This window comes from Lepisosteus platostomus, chromosome 17 (genome assembly GCF_059453375.1).
Source record: "Lepisosteus platostomus isolate fLepPlt1 chromosome 17, fLepPlt1.hap1, whole genome shotgun sequence".
Taxonomy (NCBI): domain Eukaryota; kingdom Metazoa; phylum Chordata; class Actinopteri; order Semionotiformes; family Lepisosteidae; genus Lepisosteus; species Lepisosteus platostomus.
The window spans coordinates 6,003,084-6,022,147 of record NC_142627.1 but is presented as its reverse complement, the minus strand read 5'-3'; the positions used below and the strand labels follow the sequence as shown (position 1 = coordinate 6,022,147).

The 19,064-nt window shown below is 43.0% G+C and overlaps 1 protein-coding gene across 1 annotated transcript in view; it reads right to left on the bottom strand.

Moving 5' to 3' along the window:
* Nucleotides 1-2,731: 2,731 nt before the first annotated feature.
* The window catches only part of ifngr1l (interferon gamma receptor 1-like), a 34,067-nt gene continuing 17,734 nt past the window's right edge, over nucleotides 2,732-19,064 (bottom strand). The window contains exons 2-7 of the mRNA XM_088610711.1: nucleotides 12,431-12,554; nucleotides 11,818-12,005; nucleotides 10,733-10,902; nucleotides 8,580-8,745; nucleotides 5,948-6,072; nucleotides 2,732-5,068 (exon numbers count right to left, since the gene is read on the bottom strand). Coding sequence (XP_088466837.1) covers nucleotides 4,646-5,068; nucleotides 5,948-6,072; nucleotides 8,580-8,745; nucleotides 10,733-10,902; nucleotides 11,818-12,005; nucleotides 12,431-12,554 — 1,196 coding nt within the window. The 3' untranslated portion in view covers nucleotides 2,732-4,645. The remainder of the gene's footprint in view (nucleotides 5,069-5,947; nucleotides 6,073-8,579; nucleotides 8,746-10,732; nucleotides 10,903-11,817; nucleotides 12,006-12,430; nucleotides 12,555-19,064) is intronic.

Below are 19,064 nucleotides of genomic sequence, written 5' to 3'. Positions count from 1 at the left end.
GAAAGGCATGACGGTAAAGCTCTGGGTGGATCCTCAGGCTACACCATGATTCTTCAAGCCCAGAGCATGCCTTATGCCTCATGCCTTGTGCCATGAAAAGCAAGGTAGAGATAAAACTAGAGCGGCTGCAGAAACTAGGCATCATGGAGCCTGGCCAGTTTTCACAGTGAGCAGCTCCAATTGTTCCTGTGTTGACAGGCAATGGGACAGTTCGCATTTGCGGTGATTACAAGCTGATCAGGTTTCCACTCTTGCATACCCCATTCCACGGGTGGAGGACCTGTTCGCTACACTGGCTGGGGGGCAAAACCTTTACAAAGCTGGATATGAGCCACACTTATCAGTGGCTGTTGCTGGATGAGGAGTCAAAACAGTGTCACAATTAACACACACGAGGGACTGTTCAAATATAACAGCCTTGTTTTTAGTGTGTCTTTCAGCCCAGCAGTTTTTTTCAAAGGACTTTTGAAAACCTACTGCAAGGAATCCCCCATGTCGCAGTTTATCTTGATGACATACTCATCAACAGGTACAACTGGGGAGGAACACCAGAACAACTCAGATCAGGTGCTGAAGAGGATGGCAGAGGCAGGGCTGTGGTTGAAGAGAAGTAAGTGCATTTTCCAGGCTCCAAGTGTGACGTATTTGGGTCATCAAATCACTGCACAAGGCCTGCGTCCTGTTGCAGAGAAGGTCAGAGCCATCAAAGAGGCTCCACACCCCAGGTCTGTCTCCGAACTTCAGTCTTTCCTAGGGATGGTTAATTATTATGGGAAGTTTCTCTCTGACTTATCCACAGTTCCAACCAACTCTGTACAAGTTGCTCCACCACTCCTGTCAGTGGCAATGGGGAGCGGAACAGGAAGCTGCTTTCAAGACAGTGAAGGGACTGTTGCAGTCAGACACGCTGTTAGTTCATTTTGATCCGGACAAAGAGCTTGCTCTGTCTTGTGATGCTTCTCCATACGGGGTCAGAGCGGTGCTTTCCCACTTGATGGACAATAGATCTGAGAAGCCAATTGGTTTTGGAAAGGAACTATTCACAGTTGGATAAGGAAGGTTTGGCAAGATTACTTGTCTGAATATAAGGATACGATAGAGTCTGCACCTACTTCTCTCACATCATTAAAAACCATCGACAGCTTCCTAAAGCCAAACTGCCCCACCACATTACCTGCCTCTTCACAACTTTGCAACACGTTTTTAGATTTCTTTAGCTCCAAGTTCCACAACATCACATTCTCTCTCCTTTCTAACTTCTCACTTCTTGACTCTGCAACCATCAGAAAACGTGTTTCACATATGAAATCCAGCACCTGTATATTAGACCCCATCCCCACCACTTTATTTCAGTCCTGTTTCACTTCCCTCTGTCCCATTGTCCTCAATATAACAAATTAATCCTTGAGCACAGGTGTTGTACCAACGGTCCTCAAACCTGCTGCCATTACTCCTGAACCAAAAAAGCCAAACATGGCTCTGGACAATCTAAGCAATTTTCGCCCCATCTCCGACTTACCCTTTCTTGCAAAAATTCTAGAACACGTTGTTGCAATTCAGTCAAATAACCACCTCATTGCAAACAACCTTTTTCGAACCCCTCCAATCTGGTGTCCCAACAGCTTCACAGCACAGAAACTGCCTTGGTCAAAGTCACTAACGATCTTCTAATAGCCTCTGATTTTGGTTTTCTTTCTGTCCTCATTCTTCTTGATCTCAGTGCTGCTTTAGACACTGTTAACCATGACATCTTACTTTCTCGTCTTGAGAGGGTGTTTGGAACTTCTGACACTGGTCTCAAATGGTTCAACTGTACCTCACTGATTGTTGATTTTGGCAGTGGTCCTTACTGGAGACCAGGGGTCATTATTAAAAAGCAGGGTCCGCTTGCCTTTGCAGTACGACTGATGAATGGGCATTTGATATGCTGACATCAAGATCACATCTGTTTGCGTCATGTTCCAGTAAAAGAGGCCATTCCAGATCAAGCAGCAGTGTCAGACCAGAGTGAAACTAAGGAACTGGAAGGAACAGCAGAACAGGTACCAGAACCAACTACTCCAGACCTGGGAGCAGATTCAGCCATCGATCTGAGCGATCTAACTCAGGGTGTTCAGCCTGTTCCTACATCTCCTGTTCCTGTTGCTCATGATACTGAGACACAGTTGTCAGGCGAGGCATCAAGGCCATTAAGGAGTTATTACTGTTGTTATTGCCAGATCTGTTGGTTGTTCGCCTTTTCTTGCTAGCAAAGTGAGTGTAAGATTGTGAGTCTGCCGTTTGAGAAGTTGTTCTTAACTGTTCTTAACATTACAGAAAAGAGTGTTGAAGTTAATCAAAGCGTGCTTATTGAAAAATACCACAGTGTCCTAGTATGATGTAACACTGTACTACAGGAGGTGCTGACCGTTGGGTGCCAACATACTGTAGGTCCTGACTACCTGAGGATCTATGTTCATTATCATTGCAGTAGCACAGTTCATCATATCAGGGATGTTTCAGCTAAATTCCTCTTTGGAATTGTACAGATTATCCTTTGTATTTCTCCTACATTAAATCTCATTTACTGTACACTGTACATGAATGGTTTACTTAAAGACTTACAGTATCTATGAATCCTTTATACTATTGTCTGTAAAATTACTACTCTTATGTACCGAATACCTCTTGCATGATCCTGTGAACCTTTTCCCCCCGTTTAATCCCAGATAAAATGACAACTTACTAGCAATTTTATTGATTTTGTTTTATTTACAAACGCCAGTCTGCTAACACAGACACTAGCAATTATGCATTACGAAACCTTACAAAATCACTTACAGCAGCATTAGCTGGTGATATAAACATATGACTAAAAAAACTGAAGACATGTTGTCAATATTGATTCTTTCTGCATGTTTATTATATCCTTAACATTAAAAGTGGTATGTTTTGAAATAACAATACAGGTCGTAGAACCTACACGTAGAAGCCATGTTACAAAATAAGTTGTTTCCATCACCAGAACAGAACAGGCTGTTATTTGCACTGACAAGACAAAGTGGAAAAAAAGTAAACTTTTCTTTTGCTCAACTGATACATTTGTCAATTAATTGCAATGGATGATTTCATATTAATGCAGACTACAGGAATCCCACGTGCAGTTGCTCAAGGCTTATGCTGGATAATTATGGCATTATCTTCACATCATTCTAGAACTGTGATCTTGGAACGTAAGGTCACAGATTCTGTGATTTTCATGGATGTCGGTGAATTCTTGAAAAATGAAATAACAGTATTCCACTTGGAAATGAAAGGATTTAATCTCCTGCAGAACAGTCGAGGATCGTTCTCCTGCTGAGCCGGGCTCAGGCGTGGCAACCGGGCACTGGACCGAGTGGGCGCCCATGCAGGAGGGGACTGATGGCCATGCCAAGCATATCAAGATGCAAGCTCCGAGCACGGCTGCCGGAGGGGAGAAGCAAGAGCCATGCAGGGTTGTCAAAGGGGTGGAAGGCATGTTTTGACCAGCGTGGAAAGTTCCCACAGATTACGAGGAGAAAGCAGGCTGCGACTGAGGCAACTCGGCACGAACAGAAGGCACTCAGATAGGCCAGGGACTGGCCACGGGAGAGAACGAGCTTGTTACTGTCTGGAATGTAGAGCCGGTGCATCCTGGGACAGACGTTTACGAGCCTACTGCACGTCCCAGACAACCGTACTACGAAAAGCTACCTGGAAAGCTCACAGACATGTACAGGCACCATATACATCGCATCACTGTCATAGCTGTACTGTAAGCACACGGTCAATTTAAATTCTACGATCAATCTTATCAGTAGTTATATTCTAGCAAATTAATCACATTGTTTAATATGGTATTTAAAAGCCTTTGTATTGATGTACTGTAGGAAAAACCACATTAAATGTATATTTCTTCCGTATTGATTGTCCTTTCTCAGGACCTGTCCGTGACTCTTTCTAAAAATACCTGTACCCAAATCGTAGCCCTTTAACACTGCCCCTTCATGAGTGCTGGGGAGTGGACATGTTCAGATTAAAAATCACAATGATCAGTAGTTAACCGGGACTTTCTAAACCCAACATGTGAAAAATGAGCTCTAGTCTTCCCTTTGGCCTTCATACAGCTGTGACCAGCTGAGCCTTTAACCAAGGCAGTGCAACTGATAACATACAGAAGGCACAGACTCAGAGCTGCGCCACACTCATAACAAAAACAAAGATCTGATTGTCCTCGTATCCCACTCACACATTTGTTTTTTTTAAATAGTAGAAGCATGTGGGAATTTGAAGCACTTTGATGAGGACCTAATAATTCCAGGTTCTGGGAAGATTCTCCTGAGCGGATGCTAAATGGAGACTTCCATATTCCAAGAAGACAGTAACCCCAATCCAATTCCAGCTAAGGCTGAATTTCTTTTTTTATCTTTCAATCATTCCCTTGTAAGATAAATTCTCATCTTGCCAGAATTCTGCATGCTTTTATCAGCCCGGCTCCAGACAGGCCAGCAGTTTAGCCATGTGGGTAAGTATCAGGCAAGCAATGTTACATAAGGGTGACTCTTCCGTACAGCAACTCGCTGCATGAGGCAAAACCACTTCGAACGGACTAGCATCTCTATACCGCAGGGTGAACTCCGCTGTCTCACAGCTGCGTGTGGCTGTAGCCCTCTGCTGTATCCCCAGGGCCCATTTCCACTGTGAGGACTTTAGGCCTGTCGTACCCGGAAGAATTAAAGCCTGTGGTGAAGAGGTCCGCTGAGCCCCCGCTGTCCTGCTGATCCATAACTGCACTGACCGACTGACCCTCCTCCGTGCCCAAGCCGTGGTCAGTTCCTTCTGGCAAGGCGACAACAAGGGTCTCATTCAGCTCCCCGCAGTTTTCCGGGCCAATTTTAAACCTGAGACAGTCATCCAACAAGCTGTCTCCCGTCAAGCTGTTTGTCTTGTCTTCTTGTATCAGAGGAGTGGAGCAGGGTGACGTTCCTACAGAGCACACCTGGGAAATGTGCTCCTCACCTCTTCCTAAGGTTGGTGCCGGCCTAAATCCTGGCTTTAAGCGCGAGACCTGTTATTAAAACAAGATTTAAGAAGGCGGATTTTAATATAAAACAATCACATATTCAGAGTATGCCATTACAGTGCCTCAGGCGTGCTTGAGTAGCTGATGAGTTGGTCCAAGTAAAAGATGGAACCATAAAGAACCCAAAAAAAAACATCCTTGCTTGGAAGATAGTAATATACAACAGAGGGCACTACTGCAACGTGAACGCCACGAGAGTCCTAAAGAGACATACTGCTGCCCCCTGGTGTTTACTATACTGTCCTACAGGTTTCAGGCTTTATAAATACACGCATTTTTGTTGCATGTGTAAATGTTCCCAATATGCACAGCTCAACATTAAGCTCATGCCGTTTCAAAACACAGCCTATTCTCTCATGTCAAAATACAATTCAGGTTTAACACTAACATTAACCGAGTTACTACCCTGATAATGTGTAGCTTATAAGCCAGAGGTACAAAAAAATCAAGGACAAAACAGATTTCAGAGACAAAAAAAAAAGATGCATCCCATGATGCATGCAATACCTTGAAATCAATGCACACAATATCCCCAATGAGACTGCACATTTGCCACTCCAAGTTCTTCTGTGCAAGGCATTCATTTGTTATTGGAAAAGTGGATTAAGGAGTTGCATTTCCCTTAGAGGTTTTTTTTCAGTCTACACCAAGCAAAACTAGTTTACTCCGTTCACTCCTTTAAGGGCTTTTTGGGTCTGGATGCCAAGTGCTTGCACAAGGAACCAATTAGCCTTGTGATCAAAGTGTAACCATGGCCATCTAATACTTGGTTTCCAACAGCTGAGTAAAGACTTCTCCCAAGAATGTGCAACACACCATTTCATATGCAGAAAGAGGAAGAGATCAATGGAGACTCATACTTACCAAAGACTTTGGTAAAGAGACCCGTCTCTTTGTCAAACACTGGAAGACGAACCATCCAATCACAAGCAATAATACAACAACAGACACGGTGAGACTGATAACGATGACTGTTATCTTAATTATATCTGAAAAAGAGCATGAAGAAATCCAAAAGGTTAAGAATTTTGTGCTCTGAGAAAAGAACAACAGGCCCTTTTCTCATTATCCTAAGCCTTGGCGAGTGGCTGATAGCTGCAATAGCTCTTTTATCAGCTAACAGACATTCCGTTTTGAAAATAATGCAAACAATTTTAACTACCTAAGAAAATATCTTGTGGATGTTTTTCTGCTGGAATATCTGCTGTTGTTTTGGCTTCTCTTATGACTAAATTGCTGGGACCCTCACTTTATAAAAATAATATAATAATAAACTTTATTTTATATAGCACCTTTAAAGGTGGCTTCTCAAAGCGCTTTACAGGATGACAATAACAATAAACAAGAAGACTACAACAATAAACAAGAAGAATAAACAAAATAAGACACAATTACAATTACAGCAATACAACAATAACAATAGAGGAGACCGTGGAAGGTGGTACTAAGAAGAGCAGAGGGGTGAAGAATGGAACCAGTTAAGTAAAGGCTTTTCTGAAGAAGAAGGTTTTGAGTCTGGATTTGAAGGAGTTTAGAGAAGGTGACTCTCTGATATCCTTGGGGAAAGAGTTCGAAAGCTTGGGGGCATAGCAGGAGAAGGCCCTGTCGCCCATGCAATGTAGACGGGCTTGGGGGACAGTAAGAAGGGCAGAATTTGAAGAGCGGAGGTTGCGAGGTGGGGAGTAGGGCGATAATAGTTCAGACAGGTATTGAGGTGCCAAGCCACGTAGAGCCTCATAGGTGAGCATGAGGATTTTAAAGTCTACGCGGAATTTGACCGGAAGCCAGTGCAAGGACTCCAGGATAGGAGTAATGTGAACACTTGCACTAGACCTGGTCAGGATTCTGGCTGCTGAATTTTGGACATACTGCAGTTTGTTCAGAGTAGATTTAGATACCCCAGCGAATAGAGCATTGCAGTAGTCAGTTTGTTTGTGTAGTCATTGCAGTTGATGGGGGGTACCAATAAGCATGACTTCAGTCTTGTCACAGTTAAGATGAAGGAAGTTTTGAGTCATCCAAATTTTTATGTCAGAGATGCAATTAGATAGAATAGAGACAGCCACATCAGTGTCAGGTTTGGTATGGATGTATATTTGAGTATCGTCAGCGTAAAAATGAAAGCTGAGGCCATGTGATCTTAAAAGCTAACCAAGTGGGAACATGTAAATGCTGAAGAGCAAGAGGCCCAGTATTGAGCCCTGGGGGACACCAGACTTGACAAGACCAATTTCAGACCTGTACCCATTGAGAGAGACAAAGTGACAGCGATCAGTGAGGTAAGATTTAAACCATTTGAGGGCAGCGTCAGAAACTCCAAACACAGTCTCGAGACGAGAAAGTAAGATGTTATGGTCAACAGTGTCAAAGGCAGCACTGAGATCAAGAAGGATGAGTATGGAAAGAGAACCAGAATCAGAAGCTATTAGGAGATCGTTGGTGACTTTGACCAGGGCGGTTTCTGTACTGTGAAGTTGACGGGGTTTGAAAAGGTTGTTAGTCATGAGGTGGTTATGTAACTGAAGTGTGACAGCATGTTCTAGAATTTTAGAGAGAAAGGGTAAGTTGGAGATGGGGCGAAAGTTGTTAAGATTGTCGAGAGCCATGTTAGGCTTCTTTGGCACTGGGGTAATAGCAGCAGTTTTGAGGACCGTTGGTACAATGCCGGTTCTCAAGGATTCATGTATAATATTGAGGACATTGGGACAGAGAGAAACAGGACTGGAATAAAGTGGTGGGAATGGGATCTAAAATAGATGTGGTGGGTTTCATGCGCGTAACTAGTTTGTTTAGGGATGCTGAGTCAAGAAGGGAGTAGCTGGAGAGACGGGTACCAGAGAAGTTGGATGAGGAGGGAGGAAGTATGGAAATGATATCCGTAGTGGAGAGAATGTGATGCCGGATGTTGTCAATCTTAGAACTAAAGAAATCTAAGAATGTGTTGCAAAGTTGTGATGAGGCAGGTAATGTGGTAGGGCAGTTTGGCTCGAGCAGTCTGCTGATGGTGGAGAAAAGATGTCTCCACCATCAAAAAAAAGGGAAACTGCTGTATTCAATTTGAGCTAGATTCAGAACTGTATTCTGTACTGTGCTCCTGTATGCACACATCAAGGTCTGCTTTCCTGCTCACTTCAAGAACCTGATCATCGAGTGATTTCTACAAGCAAGAAGCAAAGACGTCCTTACAGGTTAATAAGAACAGCCTGAGATAAAGATGCACATTAAAGATAACACCCAATAGGATTCGAGCTTTGTTCTGTGATTTAAGATTTCCTGACCCTGTGCCTGAAACCTCATATAGTTCCTCAATAGCCAAAACCAATACGTCACAAAAACTCATTTGCAGCTTGATTTTACTTGACAATATAGTGCTATTATTAAAATAACAATGGCACCTTACCAACATTTCACTAAAAAAATGTTTATAAATTAAAAAATTTAAAATAATGTTTTATTTTAAAATGTTGGATTTTGGACTTTATGAACGCTGAATTACCTAAAATTGGCTTCTCTGGCTGTTCCTCTGTGCAGATCTTCTGGGCTGAGTTGAAAATTAAATAATCCAATGTGCCTTTAACCGATATGCAATGCTGGCCTTTCTCTTCAATAAATGGAAATTTTGCTTCACAATGTCTTTGATTGCAGGTAAATTTATGGACATGCTGCGGGGAAAAATAAAACTAATCAATTTTGGAATTCAGAAGAAAATGTCCCCCTCCAGCTAAATAAGCAATTTTGACATTATTTTGACTGAAATTGTTTTATATATCCATTTAAAGTGCATTATAAATGATAGCAGAATTCACTACCGGTTAAATGTGACCTTAAGTCCCCCTGAGTCACACAAACTCAATCTAAGTATCTCACTTAAGATTGGATATCTCAGAGCAAGATTTGCAGTACAAAAATTTAATTTTAGTCGTCTCTAGTCCTCATGTCCCTCTACTCACGAAGGAAATTCTATTAACCGGGCAAATTTTCACAAATTGTAAGACCAACCCTGGACTGTTTCATCGTTGTGATGTAGAACAGGGATTAAGCGTGGAGACATGGGAACCTCAGAATGATTTCCTTTGCCTGTGTGTAATGTTTGTTATAATTGTGTGTTTTCATGTCTCTCTCTCTCATCCTAGCGTTAATCCCACATCAGCAGGGTCCGCTTGTCTCCATTTGGTGCTTGGAACCAAATCTTTGAGCTGACGTTGCCATTAAATGTGACTGAGAAATACTCCAACCGGCGCGTCACTCCGCCTGCCGTCGGAGTGGGAGGGGGGGAGGAGAACAAAGTAATGTAGCCAATTCATTATTAGGAAGCCATGATTGATAAGGGCCAATGGGAAATTTGGCCAGGACACCAGGGTTACACCCCTACTCTTTTCAAGAAACACCCTGGGATTTTTAATGACCACAGAGAGTCAGGACCTCGGTTTTACGTCTCATCCGAAAGACGGCACCTGTTTACAGTATAGTGTCCCCGTCACGATACTGGGGCATTAGGACCCACATGGACTGCAGGGTGAGCGCCCCCTGCTGGCCCCACTAACACCTCTTCCAGCAGCAACCTTAGTTTTTCCCAGGAGGTCTCTCCTCCAGGTACTGACCAGGCTCACATCTGCTGAGCTTCAGTGGGCTGCCTATTGTACGTTGCAGGGTGACATGGGTGCTGGCTTTGTGTGTTTTCATGTCTATTTCACTTAATCAATAAAAAATGGAGCAGCAATTCATAATACTGTACCTACAAACTTATGAAAAGTGGCAATCAAATCAAAATTAGTGCTACTAAAAATGTGCATTTCATGCATAACAAAACTGGCACCTGATGATCACAAAAGCATCAAAACACCTCATAGTATCTGACTACTAAGAGTGGAAACCGTATGGTTAGGACCACAACATTTATTTCTCTGGCAAAGAGGATTGTAAGCACATACCTGTAATTGTAAAATAAGAAGAGTAAAAAGTGCAAATTAAATCTGAAGGATGCAGTAAGTGTTAATTTGCATTATAATCAGTACTGTAGTGAGTTTGAAGCTGTCTGCATGATGACTAGCTAATGTGTTTTTTTGTTTGTGTAGTTTTATGAATACAGGCCATCTATATGGGGTGATAATTATCTACAGTTCAGTCACCGCCTCTCTGCTTTGCATTTATAGTATGTAACTTTTATTTATAATCGGCTGATGTTTATTTTTGGTAGGTTTTTAAAATATGGTATTTGCTATAAAACCAGAATATTTCTAACTACCAGCCTCAATAACAATACAGAGTGCCCAACCACACTAGATCTAGGATGTACGTTATCCTTTAGGCATCAGATCTTTTTCTAAAATATACACAGAATACTAAACTTTTTCAGGAGTGGGAATCAGGGCTCAACACAAGCCATTCACCTGTTTCACATATAACGTCCTCAAATCATGCAATATTTACTGGGCTGATCGTTTTCTCATCTTAGGAAACTGGAAACGCAGAGCGATCCAAACTACTGTACGTCTCATTAGCTCATCTGTTTTACTGCGTGAAGAAAATCGGGCTCAATAAAAATAAAAGTACAAAATGCCCCTGCTGTGGGGTTTGGCTCTTTAATTTGCACCCGTGTAACAATCTTCATCAAGCTGTGACCTCCTGCAGCACAGCCTGGTGCCTCACCTCTTCCGTGTTGTTTCCATCCTGGTAAATGACTTCATAGTTAAACTGTTTCAAATTCGGCGGTTTCAAGGTTTGTTTCAGTCTTTTGAAAACCTGCTTCGGATGAGGGAACCTCAGAATTATTTCCTTTGCCTGTGCTGTAATGTTCACAGCTGGGAAGTCCAACAAACCTGAAAAGCAGACAATCTGAAGTTACTTTGGAACTGGCTTTGGGAAACAACTTAGCTCAGAGATTGAGAAAACACTGCATTCGGCAGATACCTACTGTATACTGCCAGGCTGAAGGTTCTGTTCCTTTGTCCTGAACAGAAAACACTACTGGGAGACCTGATACAAGTATTCAAAACCCTAAAAGGCACTGAGAAAGCCAAACTAATCTCTTCATAATGAACAATGAAACATTAACCCGAGGACACATGTGGACACTGCATGCATGGACACTTCTTTCTTTACCAAAAGAGTGGTGGGAGTGTGGAACAAGCTACCAAGCCTTTTTGTTGAAGCCAATATCCTGGCTTCTTTCAAGAAATTACGAGATGAGATCTTTGATCAATCTTGCATCAATCTGTGATCAATGACCACCAAACTGAGCAAGACAGAACAACTGGCCTCCTCTCATTTGTATTCCTTCTTATATTCCTGTGATTTTATCACCTTATCATCAGAACAAAAGAAGGACTGAACATTCTGTGCTGTATCCAGCTTTTACCCAACTAAACTGCTGCTTTTCCTGAAAAAGAGAGATATATTTATAATATTACAACTCCATAAATCGAGGCGTTTTCTTGCTACATATGGACCTTTGGGTTTTGTATTTCAGAGCTACCACTTATTTGTTTTTCCTTCACTGTATTGTGAGTGACACCAGCAAGTCAGTAACAGCCCAGAGCAGACGTGAGTAGGTGAGCTGTGAAGCCCTGTGCAAAATCACCAGCAAGCGGAATTTGCTTTTAAATTGCCTTCAGCGTCAATGAGTCTAACCGGTGAGAATGTAAGAGAGGGAATCGCGATAGTCGTCCAGAGCGAAAACGCAATGTTCTGTCACATCGTGAAACAATGAAAAAACGGAATGAAGTTCAACTTGCATGGTTTCTGTAAGTTCGTTTGAGTGTTGTAGGTGAATGTTTCGGAACAATTGCTCGATTCTTCCGATCCTGCAGCCGCCTTCACGCAGAGCGCATAGGTGTCGCTCAGGTCCGTGATGGACGAGGAGACGTCGCAATGATGGCGAGTCACGTTTGTGCATTTCTCCACTGCTCTCCATACACCATCGCTGGAAAACACAATTTAAACAACTATAATGAGATGCAACATAAAAAAGGGGTCGGTGAAGGTTAGTTCTTCCAAAATATCCCGAGAGAAGGATCATTACACAACGGATCTGTGCCTCCCCCTCTCGCGGGGTGAAACAGTTTGTGCCCGTGGAGGGCTGATAACTCAGGACGCATCCTGTGTAGCAACCCCAGTGGCACTGGCCACTGCTGGGGTCATGCTACCCTCAGGGTGTTCTGTCTGGGGCCTGAAACACCGGTGAGACAGAGCGAGGCAGAAGAGCACACGTGCCCCTGAAGCCTGGCCCCATCTGTGGGCATCCAATGGCAAAAAAAGCCAGATTTTCCAGAGTTTGTGTTTCAACAAAGTAAGAGGTATCTGATAGAAGTTTACTCCCTGCCACCCATGAATGACTAATACACTTACTTGTATGACCAGATCTTCACACTGAAAAGAGGTCTACGCACAGCGTGGCTGTAGTTCCAGTACAGTACAGTCTCAAGATTACGGCAACTCACAGACAGTGAGGATAGGGGGAGTCTTGGAGTGTCTGGAAAAAAGTGAGCAAAAAAAAAGCACAAAAAAGTGAGAGTGTTAATCCGTCACAAAGCAAAAATCACAAGTCAGAGCACATTTCAAGAACATCAAGACCTGAACCTGGAAAACGAAACTAAAGTCAAAATAATGTTACAGTTCAACAGTCCAACATGACAATTTTTTACACCCCGGTGCTCTGTCTGTGGCTCCACGGTAGAGCAGTTTTCTCAACCCGTGGAAATTCAGACAATAACTGCTGTGCCATGGAGTTTTGGATAAAATCACATGAGAAAAACACAAATAAATTAAATATTGTTTATATATAGGATTGTGTACCGTAAAGGTTTATTCCAAGCTGAAAAGTAGAAAACACACAAGGAATTCTTAAGGTGTGATTATAGATATATTATTTGTGTTGTAGAGTAGTAGAGGTTTTAAATTCAGGTGAACAGGTTGAGAAACACGGATTGCAGGGCGCTCAGCGAAACAGTGCCCTGGGAATCCACACGGGGGCAGCAGTGTTCACTGCTGGTGGAAGTTTACAACAAAACCAAAAGAACTGAACTTCTTCAGAACAACATTACTTCTACAACAACAAACAATGCTGCATCAAGTAGTGACGGTCAACTTGCAGCTGGTGAAAAATTCAGTGAGACCTGAAAACATTAACAGTTCCATACCCATCACTACACCCCTTACATAACACAGATGACTGACAATTTGACAAGAGCACAATAAAAATAACATGTCTTGCTGGCGCCTCATGGAGCACAGATTTACAAGGGGTCGAGGAACCCATTAAATTAATGCAGACTACTGGGACAGCAGCAGCGCCATCTTCAAGTAGTGACGTTTTAGTCTGTCCGCCCACAGTCGCTTGTGAGCTGTTACTTGGAAAACCTTCAGTACATAACTGAAAGGACGTTTTCCACGCAGCACACAAATCCTGTGGTAATTAGTACCTAACTGACCACTGCTCACCTCTGAACTCCAGGCAAGGCTCACAGAAATGTGTGCAGACCGTTATGAAGTCTGGAGTCGCAGCAGTTACAGAATTTACAGTTTGTTTGCAGTTACAGAATTTACCGTTTCTTTGCAGTTACAGGGGGAAGGCTGGCGCCACATATTAAACAGTGACACGGATCTAAGGCAACACCAACTGGACATTTCTGTGCTTCGGAACAGCACATATTAACGGGCAAAAAAATATGTACTACAAAAGCTGGACAATGGGAGCTAAATCCGGCTTCATTTTGTCCAGAAGTGTTAAAGCGAAGTGATTTTAAATCCAATCCATGGGACCCCACAGTGCTTTCAGAAATTTGCATTCCAATGTACTAAAGTGGACACAGAATTTCTCCTTAGGACTGCAATTCGAGTGCTTTAAACAAGATCTTTGATTTTGCATGTATTCATGGAGCTCCTTTGCAGTACCTTGTACTGTATATTTATTATCAGCAAGTAAACCAGTGAAAAGCCCACCACTTAATCCTGGCAGGGTTCACAGCTGCACAGACTCTGTCCCCAGACTCCAGACACAGGGTGCACACACAATTTAGAGATTAAAGGACAACTGCAGCGCTATTTTTGTATTTCGGAGTTAGAAAGGCATTGATGAGTGCGTTTCAATGAAAGTAAAATGTACACAGCACAGTAATGCGTAAAACCTCCAATCTGCGACCTTTCCAGGTGTGCGCAGTGCCATATTCTGCGTTTCAGAACGAAGCAACACAATCTTCCGGTGATGAGGCCCTATTACACTGTAAACAAGCAGGCTTGTGAAGACATCTCTCCTAATCCAACAGAAATATTGCTCTCGACTTCGAGAGGGTTTTGTAGACAAAAACTACTTGTTAACTCTGCATGCAGATGACATTGGGACATTTCTGTGGTGAAATAACTGCTGCACAACCTGTACTTATTCGCTTGAACAACGCATTACACTAGTGATTACAGTGACTAGTGAGCAGGAAGGGCCGCATCACGTCGCAATTCGTGGGAACATGGTGACTATCCAGTACATTCGCAAAGTCCAGTTTTGTGCTTAATTCAGAATTTGTACAATTTTACGATATCATCAATTTATTTCGTCTCCAAGATTTAATACCGGTGTGAGAAACTGGGTCCCTTTAAAACGAACAGTAGCAGGTGTGGCTAAATTCATTATACTTGAGTTAACTGCACTCTTTTAATTTCTATCAGCTCGATCAGTTGCATGTGCTCCCTCACTCAGTTGAACAGTTATAAGGGCTGTGCCTTACAGGAAATATGATGAAATCATTTCGTTGTAAATCATCCAGCAATTTCAGCAGTTTTGACTGTTCTTTTTCCTAATAACCGGCATGCAGATTTAAGAAGTCAGATAAAGAGAGGCTGCTGGCTGTATTTACTTCAACAGCACTCTTCTAATAAATAATAAGAAATTAATGTCAGCATTGATTTTGCAAATCATAGTCGTCTCTGTCCTTTTTTATGTCTTTGATTCTTAAATGACAACTTACTAATAGGGTAATGTAATAAAGTCAGATGTCTTCTAGGTTTCTAGTTTTCAATATCTTGTATTTCTAATCACCTTTTTTTTCCCCAAATTGAAGCCACAAGACCACACTTTACTAAAAACAATTATATGACTTCATTTTCAAAATAAAGGTATGGCCAAACTGAATTATCATGACGTTTTGCTGTGCGAGTTAGTTCCTAGCGTATACCTGTCCTACATCTGAGAGTCTTCTCTTAGAAACCACCAGGTTGCTAAAATCATTACGAAGACAAAGAACTGAAGGGATCTCGCTGCAGGACGGCCTGTTTGTGTGCTCTGTGCTGACTTGTCTCATGCTCCACAATATCCTGAACATACTGCTTTCCTGAGACTTCCTGCTTCTCCGGAGGCTCCTGGACAGGTTTTTACTCCTCTTTATCCTTCACCGCTCACTGCGTTTTGATGAGCATGGTCACTCACAACCACACAACAAACAGCACAACTTAAATGACCAGGCCTCAAAATAAAACGGCAGGGCTCCACCTTCTCCTGGTCTCTGGCCCCGAGATTGTCACTGCCGGGCCAAAATAAGCAGTGAAATGAAACCGCCTGTGTGTTCACCCGCTTCACTCCCACATCACAACAAATTCAGGACAGGAAGCAGGAGTCCAGTGAGACCAGAAGGTGGCGAGAGGCGAGAGATGCCCAGATCCTGTCCTCCCACTTGGGTGGCCGGTGTGTAGTGGCAAAGACGACGGGATCTGGGGCTGGAATTCCCCTGTGTGCTGGACAGATATCCGAGTCGGACCAGACCACTGCAGGCAGGAGAGAGAGAAATCTGCTTCAAAGCAAACAGAGCAACAGGATCCGCACTGCTGACCTCCAGTACTCCTCCATTCACCCAGTGGCCGAGACACCTGGGCTGAATCGCATCGGTAAGGAATCTACACAGCACAAGGGCCCCAATAACAGCAACCCACCGCCCTGTCTCGCACATCTAGGAAATGATCTCACTAACAGGGCTGATGATAAACAACAACAGAAAAAGACACAGAGGTGTGCATGTGACAAACCCCTAACCACAGCTTTAGCACAGTAGCTTCACAGTGTCGGGCTGAGGTGGATGTACGGGTCATCACATCCCTCACAGGCACGTTCTTCACACAGGAAGTGGCGCTCACATGCGCCGAGACAGCGCGAGAAACCGCACGCCGGCCTACCCGCGCGGCTGTGAAAGCCCACACACTGTGCGAACAGCGACAGAGGAAGCGATGACAGACTCGAGGCAGAGAGCAGGTGGGACCATGAGCGCAGGCTAATGTCAAGACAGGCTCAACACAGCAGCTGGATGTGTAGCAATCTAATTACACTTCCATCAGCCCGGGGCTGGGCTACTTCTCAGGATGGTTGCATCACCTTGCATGAGTTCTGACTCGCAGAAGAAAAGTTATGAAGTGCATTATTGTTCTGACTAACTTATTTGGCCGTCACTTTCATCTAATGCAACTTAATTCATACATGTTTATTCTGCTGGGGTACTTATTGGATCAGTAATCTACTGTAGGTGTTTCACTCAAGGGTACAACTGCAGCCTCCAACCCTGGATTTGAACCCGCAACCTTCCAGTTAAGTCCACAGCCCCAGCCACCAAACCACATGCGCTTTGACACACTCGTATATTTGCATACCGCTATTAATTCAATGAACATCAGGCCTTCTCTTCGTCAAAGTCTCACCAGGCTAAAGCAGAAGGCATTCTTATACTGCTGAATAAAGGCTTTGTGAGGTTCAATTTAAAAAAAGAATGTATTCAATGCTAAGAAAATGACATCAAGTCTTGTTTGGTACACCCTAGAAGTACGGGGGCGTACTGTTTGCAACTGGGTCTGGGAAACTTCTTTCAAAAAAACAAACCAAAAACTTGAAGGCATGAGTCATTCCTGTAAAACTGAAGAAAAGTCCGTATTTCAGGATTTTATGTGTTTTCTACAAAAATGAGGAAGATTTGCTCGGTTTCCAACAAATACAATCATTTATCTACAGACTGACGTGTACTGTGGTAAAGAGTACACGTTATCAGCTTTCAAAATGAGGTCAGAGAGTCCCCTAGACTCAAGTCTGAGCTGAAGGTCAAAGCTACAATTTTCAGATTCCATAGTGAGGCATTTAAACGCACATGATCCAGTTCCATTGAAAGGTACCAAAATACTTTCATAGGAGAAATTCAACAATGTATTAAATATTTTGCTGACCCACCTATAACTTAATTAATGGCACAATGCCTTATTTCCACTTGTTAAATCTGTACCAATTCGCCATATATATCTTCAATTCCCTGACTCTGTTATTCCTGGGTTAAAGGAAATCTGGACACAGAGACAGTCCCCCAGCTCACGTTGTCTAGAAATACAGGAAATGATTTGCTTCAATGGTTTGCTCCCCACTGCCAGGCAAGCATGTCTTGGCAACAGAATGCCCAGCCACTTAATTCAGGCACAGTTCCCACGAGTCAGTAACCACGTAGAGGAAAGTAATTTCAAAGCTTGTTACAGAGCTGTTACGTCCCCAATATGGCTCAGTCTAGAGGCGAATGGGGTCTCACATATGAGTCAGGGTTTAACAGATGGAAATACACACACAACTACGTGTAGGATGATGGAAAACGCTGGGAAGCAAAAAATAACACAGGGGTTAGTGAAATAAAAAACAACGACACTATTCGACAACCCAATTACCTGCTAAACCTGTCTCCCGAGAAAAGGGGTGGCAAAGCCAAAGAAAAGTCTTCCGCAAGCTATCTGTCTCCTCTACACTAAAACTAAGCTATAACGGGAAACTACAAAAAACACGGAAGCCACAACAATCCCAACCTGACACCACGGCCAAGAAAACAAATCCGACACGTCTCCCGTTTTCGCCGTTTCTTCTACTGACACCTCTGCTCCACACCACTCTCCGGACGTCCCGTACCGGCATTAAAAACCGGACCGCTCTCTTCAACCGACCCAGAGAGAGACCCAATTTAGGGACACATCCCACCTCCAAAATTCCCGCATGGCAGGGGAATTAAAAAAAAAAACAGAACATAACATAACAAGAGCAAACCTGTCCAGATAAAACTCCATACAATTTTCCAAAACTACACAAACGACAGGAAGCCCTTTGGCCCTCTGGCTCATTTGTCAGTTAGTAGCAAATGGCTCCAATAATCTCATCCAGTTGTGCCTTGAAAGAAATCAGAGTATTGGCTTCAACAATACTGCTGGGTTGCTTGTTCCATACCCCCACAACACTTTGTGAAAAGTGGCTCCTGATCTCAGTTTTAAATGCACTTAGTTCTATTTTTTTAAATGAGAAATAAAAATATTGCCATGCATACTCTGTCTCCTGCAATTTACCTGCAAATTTTAAAGCTATTTGCTCAGAGGTAAAAATATTTCACCCCCACTCTCCCACCACCAGCAGGAATCCCTTGTTAATTCTGCACTAATGTCCAGGGAGGGCAAAAATATTCTGAGGAGACTCTCAGTGGTGGGTGTACAGAAGATAAGACAAAATCCCACCGACAAGTGTGGGGGCACTGCTCACTAAATAGCTTTTCAATGTTGTTAGCATTGTTGAATCAGAAAATGAACTTGGGTTCGGTCAGAGAAAGCAGTCTTTATTGTGTACACAAGGAGCAAGCACTTAGCAGGATAGCAAGTGAAGCTCACATTACAGTGGGTCTTTCTAGCTTATATATAATATCATAAGCAGGTTGGGGGGAATCATTATCACCAGTGTTGCTAAGCCACAGAGTGGTCAGCAGAAGTACAAGGGTGAGAAATAAGGAAAACAAGGGCGTTAGTGTTGCACACCAGAGGTACCAAGAAGTATTCTCAGAACCGAGAGGCCTGTGTGAGTACTGAACTAGAAACCTGGTAGCTCGCTAGAAACCTTTTAACTCTGTTTACATCATTTTGAGTCGATTAATAAAAATTGGAAATGTTGGACATGCCTGCATGGTAGAAACTACAGTGCGTGTCACACTTGCCAGAAATAACT